Source organism: Nomascus leucogenys, chromosome X, assembly GCF_006542625.1.
Source record: "Nomascus leucogenys isolate Asia chromosome X, Asia_NLE_v1, whole genome shotgun sequence".
In the NCBI taxonomy this organism is placed as follows: Eukaryota; Metazoa; Chordata; class Mammalia; order Primates; family Hylobatidae; genus Nomascus; species Nomascus leucogenys.
In genome coordinates, this window is record NC_044406.1 from 56,193,854 (window position 1) to 56,212,207 (window position 18,354).

General features: G+C 38.7%; 1 protein-coding gene across 1 annotated transcript; it reads right to left on the minus strand.

The window, feature by feature from the left end:
* Positions 1 to 15,471: 15,471 nt before the first annotated feature.
* Positions 15,472 to 17,341, minus strand: LOC100596011 (protein FAM47B). Its single transcript, XM_003272643.3, has one exon. The coding sequence runs from the start codon at positions 17,267 to 17,269 to the stop codon at positions 15,620 to 15,622; it is 1,650 nt and encodes a 549-aa protein (XP_003272691.2). The 5' UTR covers positions 17,270 to 17,341; the 3' UTR covers positions 15,472 to 15,619.
* Positions 17,342 to 18,354: the final 1,013 nt, after the last annotated feature.

Below are 18,354 nucleotides of genomic sequence, written 5' to 3' on the forward strand. Positions count from 1 at the left end.
AATGGGGATATAAAGCAAGACTTGCATGCATCAGGTTTTTAATATTGCATACATTAAAATTCTAAATTTGAGCCTATACAAGACATTGAGAACCTTTACTGTTTATATTTGATTTCTGATACAAGGAGTTAATCAATCTGAATAACATAACTATGGTGGTGGTGGTGGTGGTGGTGCTTTTAAAGCAAGGGGAGAGTGGGAGAGAGAGAAAGAGAGAGAGAGAGAGAGAGAGAAATCCTATTGGTTCTGTTTCTGTGAAAAATACTAATACACCCTTATAGGATATAATGTCAATATTTAGAAATAAACTTAAACATGCTCTTTATTACAAGTACTTTTGAAATAAAGGGAGTCATGTTAACTAAATTACCAAATATTTAGTGATGCCTAAATACAAAATTTTACCTGCTGGGATTAAGTGACGTAGCTAAATTTCTCCTAATCTTCCATAGACTCACAGTGTGTATAAATACTACACTGGTACTACTGTATTTTGCTGAAGGAACAATATTTTTCAGAAACATAAATATGATTGAAAAAATAGAGCTTTGTGTTTCATTATGAGTTAAATGGGAATGCTGTTGTTTACTGAGATATGGTGAGGATGAAATAAGACTGTGTATGTCCCTTGGCACAGAATGGTTGTTTAAGGTAGCTTAGCTTGCTTACTTAGCCCAGCTAAAAAACAAAACAAAACAAAAACAAAACCTTTGTTTTTTTAGGATGCAACTATCCCAATTATTAAGTGACCATTAGGAAGAGTAACAGCAATTACAGTTCTAAAAAAGGAGGTATTGATTTGTGGAAAAGGGGTGAATTAAATAGAACCATAATTCTATATAAAAATAAATTAGTCCTTAGAAAGAAATAGTGGTTAGTTTGTGAAAATACCACAACTGTGTACTAGCAGCAGTTAATTTTTAAAATGGATTATTTATAATACTACTTTAGATTTTTTAATATTCTAGTCATAATCCTAAAAGGGCATACATATATAATTGTTTTAAATGTATCCATCTATACATATCTAGAACTATACAATGTGTATTTTTATTGATATTGTAAATGATATATTTTGTTTCATTACATGAACTAAGATGTTATGGTTGTTATATATGAATTGAACTGATTACTCTAGGTTCATTTTCTAGCCTCTAGCCTTTATTTTTATATTTTATTATTTTTGATTCCAATAATGTTCCAGCAGCTCCCTAAACATACATAATTAGGTCTCTTCTTTTTCAAGAGTTAAAATTATTATTATACCTTTTGCCTTTAAATATTGACTAGAATGTCAGAACAATATTGAAAATAGCAGTGAGAATAGATGTGGTTGAATTGTTCCTTAACATTAAACCTCTAAGAATTCACTATTGAAATAATGCTTATTGTGTTAATTATTTGTATTTTACTCTGTTTATTAAGCATTTTTCTGTTAAATCACTTTTGAGTTATATCACATATCTTTTTGATCAATTTACATGATCGTAGGTTTCTTTTTTTTTATTTTTCCTATTGCTACATACTACATTAATAATTTTCATACTGTTAAACCTTTTGATAAATTCTGGAGTAAAACTTGCATAGTCATTATTTATTACAGTTTAATAAAATCATGAATATATTAAATAAATATTTTACATTTAATTTAACTTACTGAATTAAACAAAGGTTTTCCTCAAATTTGGTGTTTTTGTTGAGGATCTTTGTACCCATCTTTTTATTAGGCAGCTTTTGCTAGATTAAGTTGAGGTAAAGAGCCACCCAACATGTCGGTGGCATACATTACAAGAATTTTCTCACTCTCACCCCCAATTTACATGTTGACCACTGCAGCTCTATTCCAATGCCTTTACCATCCTGAGATGGTAAGAGATCAACCCTTATCTTTTATCTTATTAGAAATAAAAAGGGTAAAAGAGCTGATGAAATCCACCCATACTGCTAAACCTTTCGCTGGGAACTGTTATCCAGAATCACAACTACTCACATTGATCAAACCAATTACATGGCAAAGCCTGATTTTAATGAGTTGAGGAATTACACTTCTCCTACAGGGAGATATTGCATATTGTGTGATGATGGACAAGGATATATGATTCTCTTACAGGGAAGGAAAAAGTAAATAAATGGGAATAATAATACAATCCAATCTACCAAAATAATTGTAAATAAGATTGCTTAGGAATGCTTGTTTTTGGTCTTTATCTTTGTCAGGTTTCATATTTTCTCTTGCCGGATATGTTAGCCTTGTAAAATGAATTGGAAAGTTTTCTGATTATTTTCTAGAATTACACACACACACGCACACACACACACACACTACATACAGTTGATTCTCATTCTTCACAGTAGTTCATTTATATGAAGTCACCACAAATACTAAGTTATCAAATACTGAACCATTACTCCTAGCTAAGAAATGCAGGGTAAGGTTTCTGTGAGTCTCTGGTCACGATGTTTTTGTTACTCAATTGATGTGTAAATTCGTTTTGCCTGTTTTTCTTTTTAAAGTCACCTTATTCAATATATATTGTTGATTCATTAAAATTGAGTTCATGCCAACAGCACTATAGCTCATGCCTGGACAAAGTTTATCTAACATATATTTTCTCTGTAAGTGACATCACAGCCTTCTTTCACTTAGAAACACTAGACATCATTTCAGCACTATGTGTAGAGGCTACTTTAAATAGTAAAATCACCAAAAAGCACAAAAAATATGAAAAATGTGCCACTAAATATACTACAAAAGGACTTTGTTTATAGTATGAGAGCTGAAACAAGAAGGTAAGTTGAAGCTCAGCTGGGAACGTGTACATCAGATGACTCAAATATTCCACTGCTCTGTGCATATCCACAAATAACCTCAAAAATTGCACAAGTATTGATTTTGGAGTTACAAATACATTTTAGTAGTAAGCAAATTTTTAAATATGGAATCTACAAATAATGTGGATCAACTATATATATATTATATATATACACACACACGACTTTTGCTCTCACTATAGATATTCTTTTAGAAATATAATTTGTTTTAAAATTTTATTTTACTACTTGCATATTTTAACATAATTATTTAGACTTTAATTTATATCCAACTTATTTAACTATTCCCTGCTAATCCTCATTTACGTTTATTTTGAACATCTCTTGGTCCATAGGATATCTTACCAAATACTTTATTTATATGGGTGGTATTATTTCTGAACCCTTTAATTTCTGAGAATGCTTTTCTTTTGCTGTTCATGATAAATAATAACTTAGAGGCATATCAAGTTTATGAGTCACAAAATTGTTTTCTGGTGATTCATGTTCTAAGGAAGTCTGAGGCCAGCCTGTTTTGGTTTATTTCTTCTGGAGAACTACTTTTTTCCTATTTAAATTGGATGATTTTCCTCAATTTAAAAATTCATGAGACTAATTCTTTGATTTTATTTGTTTATTTAATTACACTTTCCTGACATTTACTAAAATCTCTTACTACACAGGCTGAGGTCTGCAGATTTTGAAACCTTTTTATTGAAACCTATTTTTCACTGTTGTTTCTGTTCCATCTGTTGTTTCCTTTTAAAAGAATATTTAATTCACAATTTTGATATCTCTACTTTTTGTTCTCTACAGTAATGATCTACAACATTTTCACAGCTTTGTCTCTTTCTTAAAATATCTTTCCCCAATTCGTTCCCAATATAACTGTTTAGTTCTGCTTACATTTTAATTCAGATTTTAATACTTTCAATAATTTCATTGTTTAAAAGTAAACAAGCTACATTACTTTCTGCTTCTCAGTTAACTCCCATTTTATCTTACTCTTTATTTGCATTTTGTTTTGACCTGTATGAGATCCATATAAGATCAGAATGACCTGTGTAAAATACATTTTGTCAATATCATTAAGTACACCAAACAGATATTTTCTGTAATATTTCTCTGCTTCTTGTTGCTAACTGCTTCAGAATAATTTTCTTGTCTCAAACTAAAGTGTGTGATCTTCTTTTATGTTGCAGAATCTTGTCATATGCCCAATTAGCAAGAGTTATTTTTAATTGTAAATGCAATTTTTCTATGAGCTGCACAGTTTGTGAGTAAAACTTTTTTAAAAAATTTTTGCCAAAAATTAGAGTGGTAAATCCATCTTTGTTTTATAATGGAAATGAGAATTTTTTTTTTTTTTTTTTTTTGAGACAGAGTTTCGCTGTGTCGCCCAGGCTGGAGTGCAGTGGTGCTATCTCGGCTCCCTGCAGCTTCTGCCTCCTGGTGCTATCTTGGCTCACTGCAGCTTCTGCCTCCTGGGTTCAAGTGATTCTCCTGCCTCAGCCTCCTGAGTAGCTGTCACTACAGGTGTGCACCACCACACTTGGCTAATTTTTGTATTTTTAGTAGAGATGGAATTTCGCCATGTTGGACAGGCTGGTCTCAAACTCCTGACCTCAGGTGATCCACCTGCCTCGACCTCCCAAAGTGCTGGGATTACAGGCATGAGCCACCGCACTCAGCCAAACAAGAATACTTTTGATCAAGGTATCTGTTTCTCTATTATATGTTTTCTGTCAACTTTGGGATTTTGGAGTTTATCATTTCCTTGAAACTTGGTGGCAATTGTTGGACAAAATCACTGTATGGAGGATAAAAGAAAAACCAAGGAGTGTAGATGCAAAAATAAAAAATGATTCATTGGCTGGACCAGGAAGGCAGAAGGGAGCATCCCATGGTAAATAGTGCACTACTGATTAACCAGAAGGGCTTCCTTCTATCTTTTTTGTAGGAACCAAAATTTGGTAACCAAGCTACAAGGCCCAATTAATTAAAAAAAAAAACAAAACCTTCTATTATCCTTGAATAAGCAACAATTTGTCAACAATTAAATGTGTCCAAAATAGCATGAATGGATGGGTCTTGGTTCCCCTAATATCTTGGCCATGGCAATTTGAGGGAGCAAAAGTGCCACAATCATACTTTTCTAGAAACTTCTTAGGTCTTCTGGGAAAAACATCTTCATTTTCTAATAGAAAAATAATAATCATCTTCAATTTATAACAGAAATAATTGGCATGCCTATCCTCTTTCACTTCTAATAATGCCACGTTTTGAGGGAAATACAGACCAAAAATATAGAATGAGATCTTATCATAAAGCAATGTTCCTGGGAGATGCTGTGGGTTTGAATCCAACTACCACAATAAAGTAAGTCACACAATATTTTTTGTTAACGAATGCATATAAAATGATATTTACACTATATTCTATTAATAAAGTGTGCAATAACATTATGTCTTAAAAATGTATATAATGTAAGTGAAGAATACTTTATTGCTAAAAGTTTTTTTTTTATTATTTTCTTTTTTTGAGAGCGAGTCTCGCTCCGTTGCCCAGGCCGGAGTGCAATGGCGCCATCTTGGCTGACTGCAAGCTCTGCCTCCCGGGTTCACGCCATTCTCCTGCCTCAGCCTCCCGAATAGCTGGAACTGCAGGCGCCCGCCACCACGCCCAGCTAATTTTTTTGTATTTTCAGTACAGACAGGGTTTCGCCATGTTAGCCAAGATGGTCTCGATCTCCTGACCTCGTGATCCACCCATCTCGGCCTCCAAAAGTGCTAGGATTACAGGCGTGAGCCACCGCACCCAGTCTAAAAAATTGTTAATGATCATCTGAGCCTTCAGTGAGTTGCAGTCTTTTCACTGCTGGAGGAACTTGCCTCAATGCTGATGGCTGCTGACTGATGAGAATGGCAGTTGCTGAAGGTTGTGGTGGCTGTGGCAATTTCTTAAAATAAGACAACAATGAAATCTGCTCCATTGATTGACTCTTCCTTTCACAAAATATTTCACTGGAGTGTAAGATAGTATTTCATAACATTTTACCCTCAATAGAAAGTATTTCAAAGTTGGTGTAAACCCTCTCACCCTCTGCCACTATTTTATTAATTAAGGTTATGTAATAGTATAAATCCGTTGTTGCCATTTTAACAATGTTGATACTGTCTTCACCAGGAGTAGTTTCCATCTCAAGAAACCACTTTATTTGCTCATTCATAAGAAGCAACTCATCATTGGCTCAAGTTTAATCATGAGATTGCAGCAATTCAGGCTCCGATTCTAATTCTAGTTCTCTTTGCTATTTGCACCACATCTGTAGAGACTTCCTCCACTAAAGTCTTGAACCCCTCTAGGTCATCCATGAGGGTTAAAATCAACTTCTAAACTCCTGTTAAGGTTGATATTTTGACCTTCTCACATTAATCATGAATGCTTTTAATGGCATCTGGAATGGTGACTCCTTTCTAGAAGGCTTTCAGTTTGCTTTGCCCAGATACATCATTGGAATCTCTATCTATGGCAGCTATAGCCTTGTGAAATTTATTTCTTAAATAATAAGACTTAAAAGTTGAAATTACTCCCTGATCCATGGGCTGCAGAATGGATGTTGTGTTAACAGGCAAGAAAAAACATGCATCTCTGTAAATCTCTATCAGAGTTCTTGGGTGACTAGGTGTGTTGTCAATGAACAGTAATATTTTTAAAGGAATCATTTTTTCCTAGCAGTAAGTCTCAGCAGTCAGCTTAAGATGTTCAGTAAACTGTCCAGGCACGGTGGCTCACGCATGTAAGTAATCCCAGCCTTTGGGAGGCTGAGGTGGGTGGATCGCTTGAGCTCAGGGGTTCCAGACAAGCCGGGACAACAAGATGAGACCACGTCTCTACTAAAAATACAAAAAAAAAGCTAGATGGGCATCATGGTGGTACCTGCCTGTGGTCAAAGCCACTCGGGAGGCTGAGGTGGAAGGATAGTTTGAGCCTGGGAGGTTGAGGCTGCAGTGAACTATAATTGCTCCACTGCACTCCACCCTGGGTGACAGAGGGAGACCCTGTCTCAAAAAACAAAACAAAACAAAACAAAACGATATTCGGTAAACCATGCTGTATACAGATGTTCTGTCATCCAGGCTTTGTTTTCCCCTTTACAGAGCACAGTCAGAGTAATTAGCATAGTTCTTTTTCATACTTTTAATTTAGGTTCAAGAGGACATGTGTAGGTCTGTTATGTAGGTAAACTCATGTCACAGGGGTTTTGTGTACAGATTATTTTGTCACCCAGGTAGTAAGCCAAGTACCCAATAGTTATTTTTTCTTATCCTCTCCCTCTTCCCATCCTTCTCTGTCAAATAGACCCCAACCCTCTTTGTGTCCACGTTTTCTCAACATTTAGCTCCCACTTATAAAAGAGAACATGCAGTATTTGGTTTTCTGTTCCTGCATCTGTTTGCTAAGGATAATGGTCTCAAGCACCATCCCTGTCCCTGCAAAGGACATGATCTCATTCTTTTTTACAGCCATGTAGTATTCCATGGTGTATATGTGCCACATTTTTTTATGTAGTCTGCCATTGATGGGCGTTACATTGATTCAGTGTCTGCTATTGTGAATAGTGCTGCAATGAATATACCACATCTTTATGATAGAATGATTCATATTCCTTTGGTTATATACCCAGTAATGAGATTGCTGGGTCGAAGGGTAGTTCTTCTTTTAGCTCTTTTGAGGAATTGCCACACTGCCTTCCACAATGGTTGAAATAATTTACACTCCCACTAACAGTGTGTAAGCATTCCTTTTTCTCTTCTATCTTGCCAACATCTATTATTTTTTGACTGTTTAATAATTGTCATTCTGGCTGGTGTAAAATGGTGTCTTCTTGTGGTTTTGATCTGCATTTTTCTAATGATCGGTGATATTGACCTTCTTCCCATATGCTTATTCACTGCATGGATGGCTTCTTTTGATAAGTATCTATTCGAATCCCTTGCCCACTTTTTAATGGGATTGTTAATTTTCTTCTTGTAAATTTGTTTGTTCCTTAAAGATGCTGGATATTAGACTTTTGTCAGATGCATAGTTTGCAAATATTTCCTCCCGTTCTGTATGTTGTCTGTTTACTCTGTTGATAGTTTCTTTTGCTGTGCAGAAGCATTTTAGTTTAATTAGATCCCACTTGTCAATTTCTGTTTTTGGTGCAATTGTTTCTGGTGTCTTCCTTATGAAATCTTTGCCAGGGTTTATGTCCCTGGCATAAACCCTGGTACTCCCTAGGAGTGTCATATAGGGATTTTATAGCTTTGTGTTTTACATTTAAGTCTTGCCATTTAAACCATGGTACTCCCTAGGTCTTTCACCCATTTCGAGTTTATTTTTGAGTATGTTATAAGGAAGGGGTCCAGTTTCGATCTTCTGCATATGGCTAGTCAGTTATCCCAGCACCATTTACTGAATAGGAAGTCCTTTCCCCATTGCCTGTTTTTGTCAGTTTTATTGAAGATCAGATGGTTGTAGGTGCATGGCCTTATTTCTGGTCTCTTTATTATGTTCCACTGGTCTATGTGTCTGTGTTTGTACCACTACTATGCTGTTTTGGTTACTGTATCTCGGTAGTATAATTTGATGAGTAACGTGATGCCTGCAGCTTTGTTCCTTTGGCTTAGGATTGCCTTGGCAATTCAGGCTCTTTTCTGGTTCCATATGAATTTGAAGATAGCTTTATCTGTTTCTGAGAAGAATGTCATTGGTAGTTTGATAGGAATAGCATTGATTCTGTATATTGCTTTGTATGGCGATTTGATAAGAATGGCATTAAATCTGTATATTGGCGGTATGGCGATTTTAACAATACTGATTCCTCCCTTCCATGAGCATGGAATGTTTTTCCATTTGTTTGTGTTATCTCTGATTTCTTTGAGTGGTGTTTTGTAACTCTCGTTGTGGCGATCTTTCACCTCCTTGGTTAGCTGTATTCCTAGGTGTTTTTTCCTTTTTGTGGCAATTGTGAATGAGATTGTGTTACTCATTTGGATCTTGGCTTGGCTATTATGGGTGCATAGGATTGCTAGTAATTTTTGTACATTGATTTTATATCCTGAAAATTTGCTGAAGGTGTTTATCAGCTGAAGGAACTTTTGGGTTGAGACTATGGGGTTATCTAGATATAGAATCATGTCTCCAAACAGGGATAGTTTGATTTCCTCTCTTCCTATTTGAATAAGCTATATTTCTTTCTCTTGCCTAATTGCCCTGGACAAAACTTCCAATACTATGTTGAATAGGGGTAGTGAGAGAAGGCATCCTTGTCTTGTGCCTGTTTTTAAGGGGAATGCTCTCAGCTTTTGCACATTCGGTATAATGTTGGCAGTGAGTTTGTCATATATGGCTCATATTATTTTGCAATATATTCTCTCAATACCTAGTTTATTGAGAGATTTTAACATGAAGGTGTGTTGAATTTTATCAAAAGCCTTTTCTGCGTCCATTGAAATAATCATGTGGTTTTTGTCCTTAGTTCTCTTCATGCGATGAATAACATTTATTGATTTGCATATGTTGAACCAACCTTTCATCCCAGGGATGATGCTTACTTGACTGTGGTGGATCAGCTTTTTGATGTGCTGCTGGATTTGGTTTGCCCGTATTTCATTGAGGATTTTTGCATTAATGTCCATCAAGAATATTTTCCTGAAGTTTTTGTCATTGTTGTTGTTGTTGTAACTTTGCCAGGTTTTGGTATCAGGATGATGCTGGCCTCAAACAATGAGTTCGGGAGGAGTCCCCTCCTTTTCAGTTTTTTGGAATAGTTTCAGTAGGAATGGTACCAGCTCTTCTTTGTAAATCTGGTAGAATTCAGCTGTGAATCCATCTTGTACTGGGCTTTTTGTTGTTGTTATTGTGGTTGGTAGGCTATTTATTATGTCTCAATTACAGAACTTATTATTGGTCTGCTCAGGGATTCTATTTCTTCCTGGTTAAGTCTTGGGAGGATGTATGTGTCCAGGAATTTATCCATTTATTTTAGATTTTCTAGTTTGTGTGCACAGAGCTGTTCATAATTGCCTCTGATGGTTATTTGTATTTCTGTAGAGTCAGTGGTAGCATCCCCTTTGGACCTTCTCTCTTTTCTTCTTTATTAGTCTAGCTAGCAGCCTATCTATCTCATTAATTATTTTTTTTCAAATACCCAGATCTTGGCTTCATGGATCTTTTGAATCATTTTTCATGTCTCAGTCTCCTTCAGTTCAACTCTGATTTTGGCTATTTCTTGTCTCTGCTAACTTTGCATTGGTTTGCACTTGGTTCTCTAGTTCCTTTAGTTGTGATGTTAGGTCATTAACTTGACATCTTTCTTACTTTTTTTATATTGGCATTTAGTACGATAAATTTCTCTCTTAACACTGCCTTAGCTGTATTCCAGAAATTCTAGCATGTTGTATCTTTGCTCTCATTCATTTCAAGTAACTTCTTGGTATCTACCTTAACTTCATTATTTACCCAAAGCCATTCCAGAACAGGCTTAATTTCAATGTAATTGTATGGTTTTGCGCATTGAAAAAAATCTTGAATTCTAGTTTTATTGCCTCATTGTCTGGGAGAGTGGTTGGTATGATTTGAGTTCTTTTGCATTTATTGAGATTGTTTTATGTCTGATTGTGTGGTTGATTTCAGAGTACGTGCCATGTGCAGATAAGCATTTGGTCCAGTGTTGTGTTCAGGTCCCTCATGTGTTTGTTAATTTTCTGCCTTGATGATCTGTCTAATACTGTCAGTGGGGTGTTAAAGTCTCCCACTATTATTTTGTGGGATTGTAAGTCTCTTTGAAGGTCTCTAAATAAATCTGAGTTCTTCTGTGTTGGATAAATATATATTTAGGATAGTAAGGTCTTCTTGTTAAATTGAACCCTTTACCACTATGTAATGCCCTTCTTTGTCTTTTTTGGTTGATTCCATTCTCCCCATCTCTTTCAGTGATACCAATAGGTAATAAATCTGGTCTCTTTACATAATTCCATATTTCTTTGAAGTTTTACCCATTCTTTTTTATTCTTTTTTCTTTATTCTTGTCTGATTGTATTATTTTGGAAAGCCAGTCTTCAAGCTCTGAGATCCTTTACTCAGCTTGGTCTATTCTGCTTTTAATACTTGTGATTTCATTATGAAATTTTTGTAGAGTGTTTTTCCACTCCATGAGGTGAGATTCGTTCTTTTCTATACTGGCTATTTTGTCTGTCTGCTCATGTGTCATTTTATATTAATTCTTTTATCCTTGAATTGGGTTTCAACGTTCTCCTGAATCTCAATGATCATTCCTATCCATATTCTGAATTCTTTTTCTGTCACTTCTGAAATCTCAGTCCAATTAAAAACCCTTGCTGGAGTACCAGTATAGTAATTTGGAGAAAAGAAAACACTCTGGCTTTTTGAATGGTCAGAGTTCTTGTGCTGGTTCTTTCTCATCTTTGTGGACTAATGTTTCTTAAATCTTTGAAGTTTCTGTACTGTGGATGGGCTATTTTTTTTTACTTTCATCTTATTTGATGACCTTGGGGGTTTAATTGTGATATAAGGTAGATTCAGTCAACTGGCTTCATGACGGGAAGATTTTCGGGGGTCAAGGCTTAGCTCAGAACTCCTGCCTGGATTGCATGCTGTAACTCTGGTAGAATGGTATCAGGCCCCGGCTTTGATCTCTGGCTCCTCCAGGTTAGAAACCTGTTGTACTGGAGGGGCTAAGGTGCTACCAGACCACTGGTCACAACACTCCAGTGCATGATGCCAGCCAGATCACTTCACAGGGCAGTGACAGTGGGATCTGTCCTTGTTCCCATGTACCAGCAGCAGCTGCTGCAGCAGCATTGCGAGATGCACACTTATCCATTTGATGCAGCAGGGTTCTCATGGGTGCTGGGGTGCTAACTTCGATGTGGGTATTCGCAGCAGCAGTGGTGGCAGTTTGGCTTGGTGGGGGTGAGGAGCCCCCACTGAGACTGTGTGCATGTCCCTGCAGGTGGTGGTTATAGCACGGAGGTGGGGCATCGGTGGGTGCAGGACTGTGTGTGCCCTCTGTGCATGTTCAAGCTGGCAGCAGTCTGCTCAAGGCTGGGGGCTAGTCCACTGTTTTCCATGTCTAGTTTTGCTCTGGTGGCTGAGGCTCAGGGGCAGAGTGCTGCCAGGGGTGGGGCTGGGGAGCTCTGTGCCTGCCGATGTTCTGAAGCGGTGTGGTAGGGTAAGGATGGTGAGGGGGTGCACTCATGGCAGCAGCAGTGGAAAGGCAGGGTGCAGGTATACCAGTACCAGTGTGCTGGTGGAGAAGGGAAGGATAGATCTGCTTGAGCGTAGATGCACTGGCATAGAGATGTGGAGGGTGGCTATGGTTGTGAACGACCTGTTGTGTGTCTGCAGAGGCCACTCTGCTGGAACACTCTGCCAGTCAGGCGTGATGCACCAGCTGTGATGTGGGCCCCAGGGGGCACCTGGCAGCCGTATTGCAAGCAGCTGTGGCCAGGCTGGGGCCCTGCAAGATGCCAGAGGTGCTCAGGTTGGACCGGTCCTGTCTCCCGGGTAGGACTGCCCTGCAGAGTTCAGGTTCGAAAGTTCCCTTAGGGCTAAAGTCTCCCATGGGAACAAATCTAGCCTAGGGGGATGCACATCTCTGACGGTGCTCCACTACAGTTGCTCCCACAGGACACCCTCTGCGCTCTGCCCCCGGCTGGAGTTCTGCACCTACCACTTCTCTAAGTGGCTTTCCCTGCCAACTCAAGTGCCCATGGTGGTCTAGGGTCTTCTCCTGCTGAGATTCCCAAGGCCCACAGTGAGAGGGGGTTCATCCTTGCCTGTTAAACTCACCCTCTCTGTAGGAGTCACTGGGGGCCAGGAACACATTCCAGTGTGCAGTAGCCCCAGGAAGATTCCTAGCTTCCTTCCCCTTCAGCCCAGCCTCTGTGTTTTCCCTCAGTCTGTTCTGCCTCTGCCCAAAGCTGCAGGATAAGAACATGGCAGCACTGGGATATGAACTCATTTTTGCCTAGCTCCAAAGGCCTTGCTCATTCATGCAGACTCTCAGAAATGAAAAATAATTCGCTTCGTCTTCGTTAAATCACATATTCTTGCATACAAATTATCCAAAGCTTTTATGAAACCTATGTGATGCTGTATACAATTGATTACTACAGTTATTTATGGAATATACCATTCATAGCTTTAGGCACAATTATCTATCAAGCTTTCTTGAATTCTCTCTTTTTCTAAAACCTATGGATTTGAAGTCAGGATATTTTCAGAAGACCAACTGGTGTTAAAGATCCCAAATAGATCAAACATTGTTTCTGTTTATATCTGTGTGACAAGTAATACCAATGTGTGCAATTACAGCGTGGAGAAGCCCACATAATTTCTCTGAGGAAAGTTTATTTCACTGGAAGAAGTCATTGCCAATAAGCAATAGAAGCCCTAACCAGTGGCTCTTATTTTGCAATTACACTTTTTCATCTTAAATTTAGTATATGTGTAGCCAAAGCGAACACATTTTCATCTTAAGCAACAACTAAGATTGTGTGTGATATAGGTGAAGGCTATCACCAGATAAACAACATCATCATCAAAAAGTTATTTTTTAATAGTGTCTTTCTGTTGTGCTATGTTTAGTACCTTTCTTCCTTTCCTACTCCCTCCTCCTCTTCCACAAATATATGTTGAGTATCAATTCTGTGATGCCTGAGGCATTAGGGACTTTAATAAGTAATCCTTTAAGTCTCACCAGAATTTGAGCTTCATCATATGGTATCCATCGTGTAAATGAGGATACATCCTCCTTGAAGTGCAAGGTCACATAACCAAATGTGAAAAGTAGGTCTCTTGCTGAAAGGAACTGAACATTGGATGCTGTTGCTTGAAGCCCAAGGCTTCGGTGGAGAACCTCAGAAACCAGATAACTCTGAGCCATAAGACATGATATTGGCCTCTCAGAAGTCTGAATAAATAAGTGTGGATATTTCCCTTGTTTTGAAGGCATTAATGACTCACTTCTCTAGGATACTGAAGTGAGTTCTTCAGTGGGAAGACAACTGGAAAATGAGTTTCCTTGTCTACAGACATAGGATTTTAATAAAAGTAATCATGAAATTGACCTTGGTGGGGAGACACTGCAACAGGTTTACATGGTCTGAGTGAAGTCCTAACAATAGAGGAGATTATGTACAAAGACACGAGAAAGACACAGAGGTAAGAAAAGGAATATTGACTGGAGTCTGGAATGCAGGAGCATGTGCGTGTATGTGTGTGCATGTGTGTGTGAGTGTTTATGTACCTAGATAAGTTTAGATGAGCCTGGAGAATTAACAAGCTCTGCTTATATTTTGCAAAAATACACTCAAGAAGAGACACAGGTTGGAAACCATTGCAGAATTACAATAAGGGATAGTGGTGACATGAACCTAAGTTTATGATGATGAATTTGAAGAGAAATTCTAGGCCTTGGCTTAGAAAACAACATAAAAAAGACTTGGTTCTTCAAGAACACAATGCCCACAGACAAACTTCACTAGAGACAGAATTTGCACATAGATATATATATCACTGCTTACTTGGATGAAATATATGCATATACGTCCATTTACAGATGGATTCTTTCATCTTTGAAAGAAAAAGTGCACTTCAGATCTACACTACAAATATATTTACCTACAAATTTACCTATACCAGTTTTACCTGCTATTTTTGAAAGGTAAAGCAGTTGCTTGATTTATTATTTTAAACTTATGAATGCATTTCAAATTGCCATTAATGAAACGAAAATTATTTGAACTTGAACAGATATGTAAGGATATTTGATGTTACTTTTCTCATACAGATCTATTTTGCACATGAGATTTGCCAGGGAGTTGAAGCTGCCTCCTATTCTGCACCTGTTTATGTGATTTGGTAATAGTCTTTTGTAGTGAATGTTTATGAACATGGTGAATAGTTACATACATTCAACTGAGAGAGATGATAAAATGGCATAACTCAAGTTTCACCTATGATTTTGATACATAGTTTTCAAACTTGTTTTGGGGGTTTGATGGAATCCTAAAAGGGAAGATAATAATTTTACCATTAAAAAGTGTTAACATTATTTTGGCTATAGACTCCAATTTTTGGCTAACAAAATAATTGTCATAATTATTTCATTAAATTTTCATATAAGAAGAGTTATATAGTTCTTCTTTTACTCAGCACTTTTTTTTTTTTATTTTGAGACTGGGTCTTGCTCTGGCGCCCAGACTGCAGTGCGGTGGCATGAAGCCATCCACCCACCTTAGCCCCTGAGGTAGCTGGGACTACACGTGCAGGCCACCATGCCTGGCTAAATTTTGCACTTTGTAGAGACCAGGTTTCACCATGTTTCCCAGGCTGGTCTTGAACTCCTGGACTCAAGCAATCCACCCACCTGGGCCTCCCAAAGTGGGGAGGGATTACAGGTGTGAGTCAACGCACCCGACCCCATTTCTCTTTCTAACATTAATTCTGCTTTTGTTTCTGGTTGTATGTATTTTTACAAATAATTGAAAGGATGATGTAATATTCACAATGCTTCAACAATGTGAAAAAAGTATATGTGAATATAAATCACATAATTGATAAAATATGTGAAATAATGACGCCAAAGCAGGTCATTAAGAAATATTTATAAGCATTGGGTATTGAATTTACAGATGTTGCCAAAGTTGTACATTCCTGGGGCCAGTCATCATAAATTCTGGTTGATATTTAAAATGAGAGCAAGAAATACCCAATTAAGCAGTAAATTGAAAACCATCTAATCTTCTTTTGATGCATCTGTGACATCTTCTTTGTACTTGTAAACTTGCATTGCACGTTGAATAGGAGTCTTAACAGAGTCGTAAGTCCATCCCTTCCTGGCAAACAGCTTTTCAATGACGCCAGGCATTCTGTAGCCCTTGCTTAGAATGAAATCCTTAAAGGCAATTGGTCCATAAAGACCGTCAAGAATGTCAGGTTCATCAGGCTTTTCAAGTACGGGCTTGGGGTCAATCAAAGGTTCATCACTTCTTAGCTTTTTCCCCAACATAGGCTCGAAATACCATGGTCCATACCTTACCGTCCCACACTGTGCACTATAAGAATGCGGTGCCGCCCGGAGTCTCTTGTCCCAATATTTTATGCGTAAGAATTCGACCTCATCCATGTCGTCTAGCTCCATGTCATACGTCAGCCTTGAAGCACACTCGTTTGCCTTCTTAATCTTTTGGTCTTCATAGGTTGTTCTGCACTCAGGGGTGAAATCAAACAGACTGCTGATGGGTTCTTCATCAACTCCCAGGTCTCCAGCCCTCTTGAAGTCACGGAGTTTTCTCGATGTGTGTCTACGTTGAAGAGAGTCAGAAGCACACTCCGTTGTGCTTGATGTACCTTCCTGAAACAGTTCTTTTAGACAGGATGCTCCAGTCTTGGGAGGCTCCGGGCAGAGACTGGACACCCGACGAGTCTTAGGAGGCTCCAGGCAGAGACTGGACATTCGATGAGTCTTGGGAAGCACCAGGCGGAGATGGGGCATCCGACTCTCGAAAGGCCGCGGGCAGGATTCCCAAAAATGGTATTTACCAGGCTTGGTGAGTTCCTCGGTTGTCGTCTCCTGGCCCTCACAACGAGCCCGTGCGTCTTCTGGCTTCTCAGAATCCAGTTTCAGTACCTGTAGTAGGAAACTGGATAACCGATGAGTGTTGGGAGGCTCCGGGCAGCGATGGGACATTCCCGTCTGAGGAGGCTCTGGGCGGAGACTGGACCCCCGACGAGTCTCGGGAGGCTCTGGGTGGAGACTGGACACCGGAGTCGTGGGAAGCAACGGGCGGAGACGGGACGCTCTAGTCTCAGGAGGCTGCAGGCAGAATCCCCCACAGGGATATTGACCAGGCTCGGTGGGTACCTCGGTTGTCTTCTCCTGGGCCTCACAACGAGCGCATGCGTCCTCCAGCTTCCTCTCAGGATCCAGCTGTTGCGGCACCTGTAGTAGGAGATCTGGAGGCATATCTTCTCCCAGATTGGGGTACATGGCCAAGGGATGCTTGGTCATCAGCTGGGCTTCCACTTCCTCTACGAACGCCTTCCGTGCTGGCTGTGCTGGCGAGAGCTTGGAAAATAGGGCCGCTTTCTTGAATAGCTTTTTCTGCCTGCTTTTGGGGTCAGCTTGGGGACCTCTGAGCGATATTTTGGGGAGTAAAAACTCATCACGGCGACAAACGAGCCTCTCTTCGGGAGACGGACAGCCGTAGCGGAAGTCGTCCATGCCCTCCGTCACAAATACCCGGTTCTGGGTGTCCATTGGCGGGAACCTCAGGCGCCTGTGCTTGCGCTTCTCGAAGTACTTGAAAGGCTGTTTGTCATAGTACCAGGGCTTAGAGTCCATGCCCTGGGACCTCGACCGGTCCTGCGGCCTCTGGTCCCCCATGGTGGCCCTCGCTGGGGTGCCACCTCTCCAGCTTCTGGGTTTCCAGATCCCTGCCGCTCTAGTCGCCAGGAGACCTCCAGCCACGCGCAGCCCAGGTTCCTTCCTGGAGGCGGGGCAGTGCTGACGTCACAAGTGCAGCCCAGATTCTAACAGGTGTGTAGTAGAATCCCATTCTGGGTTTCATTTGCATTTCCTAATGACTACTGGTATTGAACATCTCTATATTTGCTTATTTGCCATCCTTATCTCCCCTTGGTTGACGTTTCTATGGATTTTTCCCCCATTTTTAAATTGTGTTGCTGGATATCATATTTAGTTTTGAGAATCCTTGCTGTGTTCTAGATGTAAATAGGTTATCAGATATATGATTTGCAAATTTTTCACTTCATCCTTGGCTTTGCTCTTTCATTGTCTGTGTCAAAGAGAAGTTTTTTAATTTGATGAAGTCCAATTTATCAATTTGTTCTTTTACGGATTGTGCTTCTTTTGATGTATCTATGAAAAACTGCCTATCCAAAGGTCACAAAGATTTTTTTCATTTAAATGTTATAATTTTTGTAAATAGCACAAGATATAGATCAAAGTTTTTATTTTAAAAATGTACCTATTGCTTACGTATATCTGATAATTCCAGAACTGTTTTTGTAAAGACAGTCTTTTCTCCACTGAATTACATTTGGAAATTGGTAGAGTATCAGTTGTCTATATTTTTTGAAGGTCAATTTCTGGGCACTCTTTTCTCTTCCATTGATTTTTCTCTCACACAAATTTCACACTATCTTGGTTACTTTAGCTTTATAATAAATCTAGAAATTAGGTACTAATTCTTTAACAATGTTCTTTTACAAAGTTGGTTCTTCGAAGTCCTTTGAATTTCTGTAGAAATTTTAAAATCTGTTTGTCTATGTCTTAAAAAAAAGTCCTGTTTGGATTTTGATTAGGATTCTGTTGAATCTATAGATCAATTTGAGGATAATTGGCATATTACCAATAGGAAATTTTCTGACCACTGAGGAACGTCATCTTTCCATTTATTTATGTGATTTTTCATTTTCTCAGAAATATTTTTTATTTTTTAGTGTATG

Bases quoted from the DNA above. Each gene is read 5' to 3' on its own strand.
- LOC100596011 (XM_003272643.3), bottom strand. From the start codon at position 17,269: ATGGGGGACCAGAGGCCGCAGGACCGGTCGAGGTCCCAGGGCATGGAC.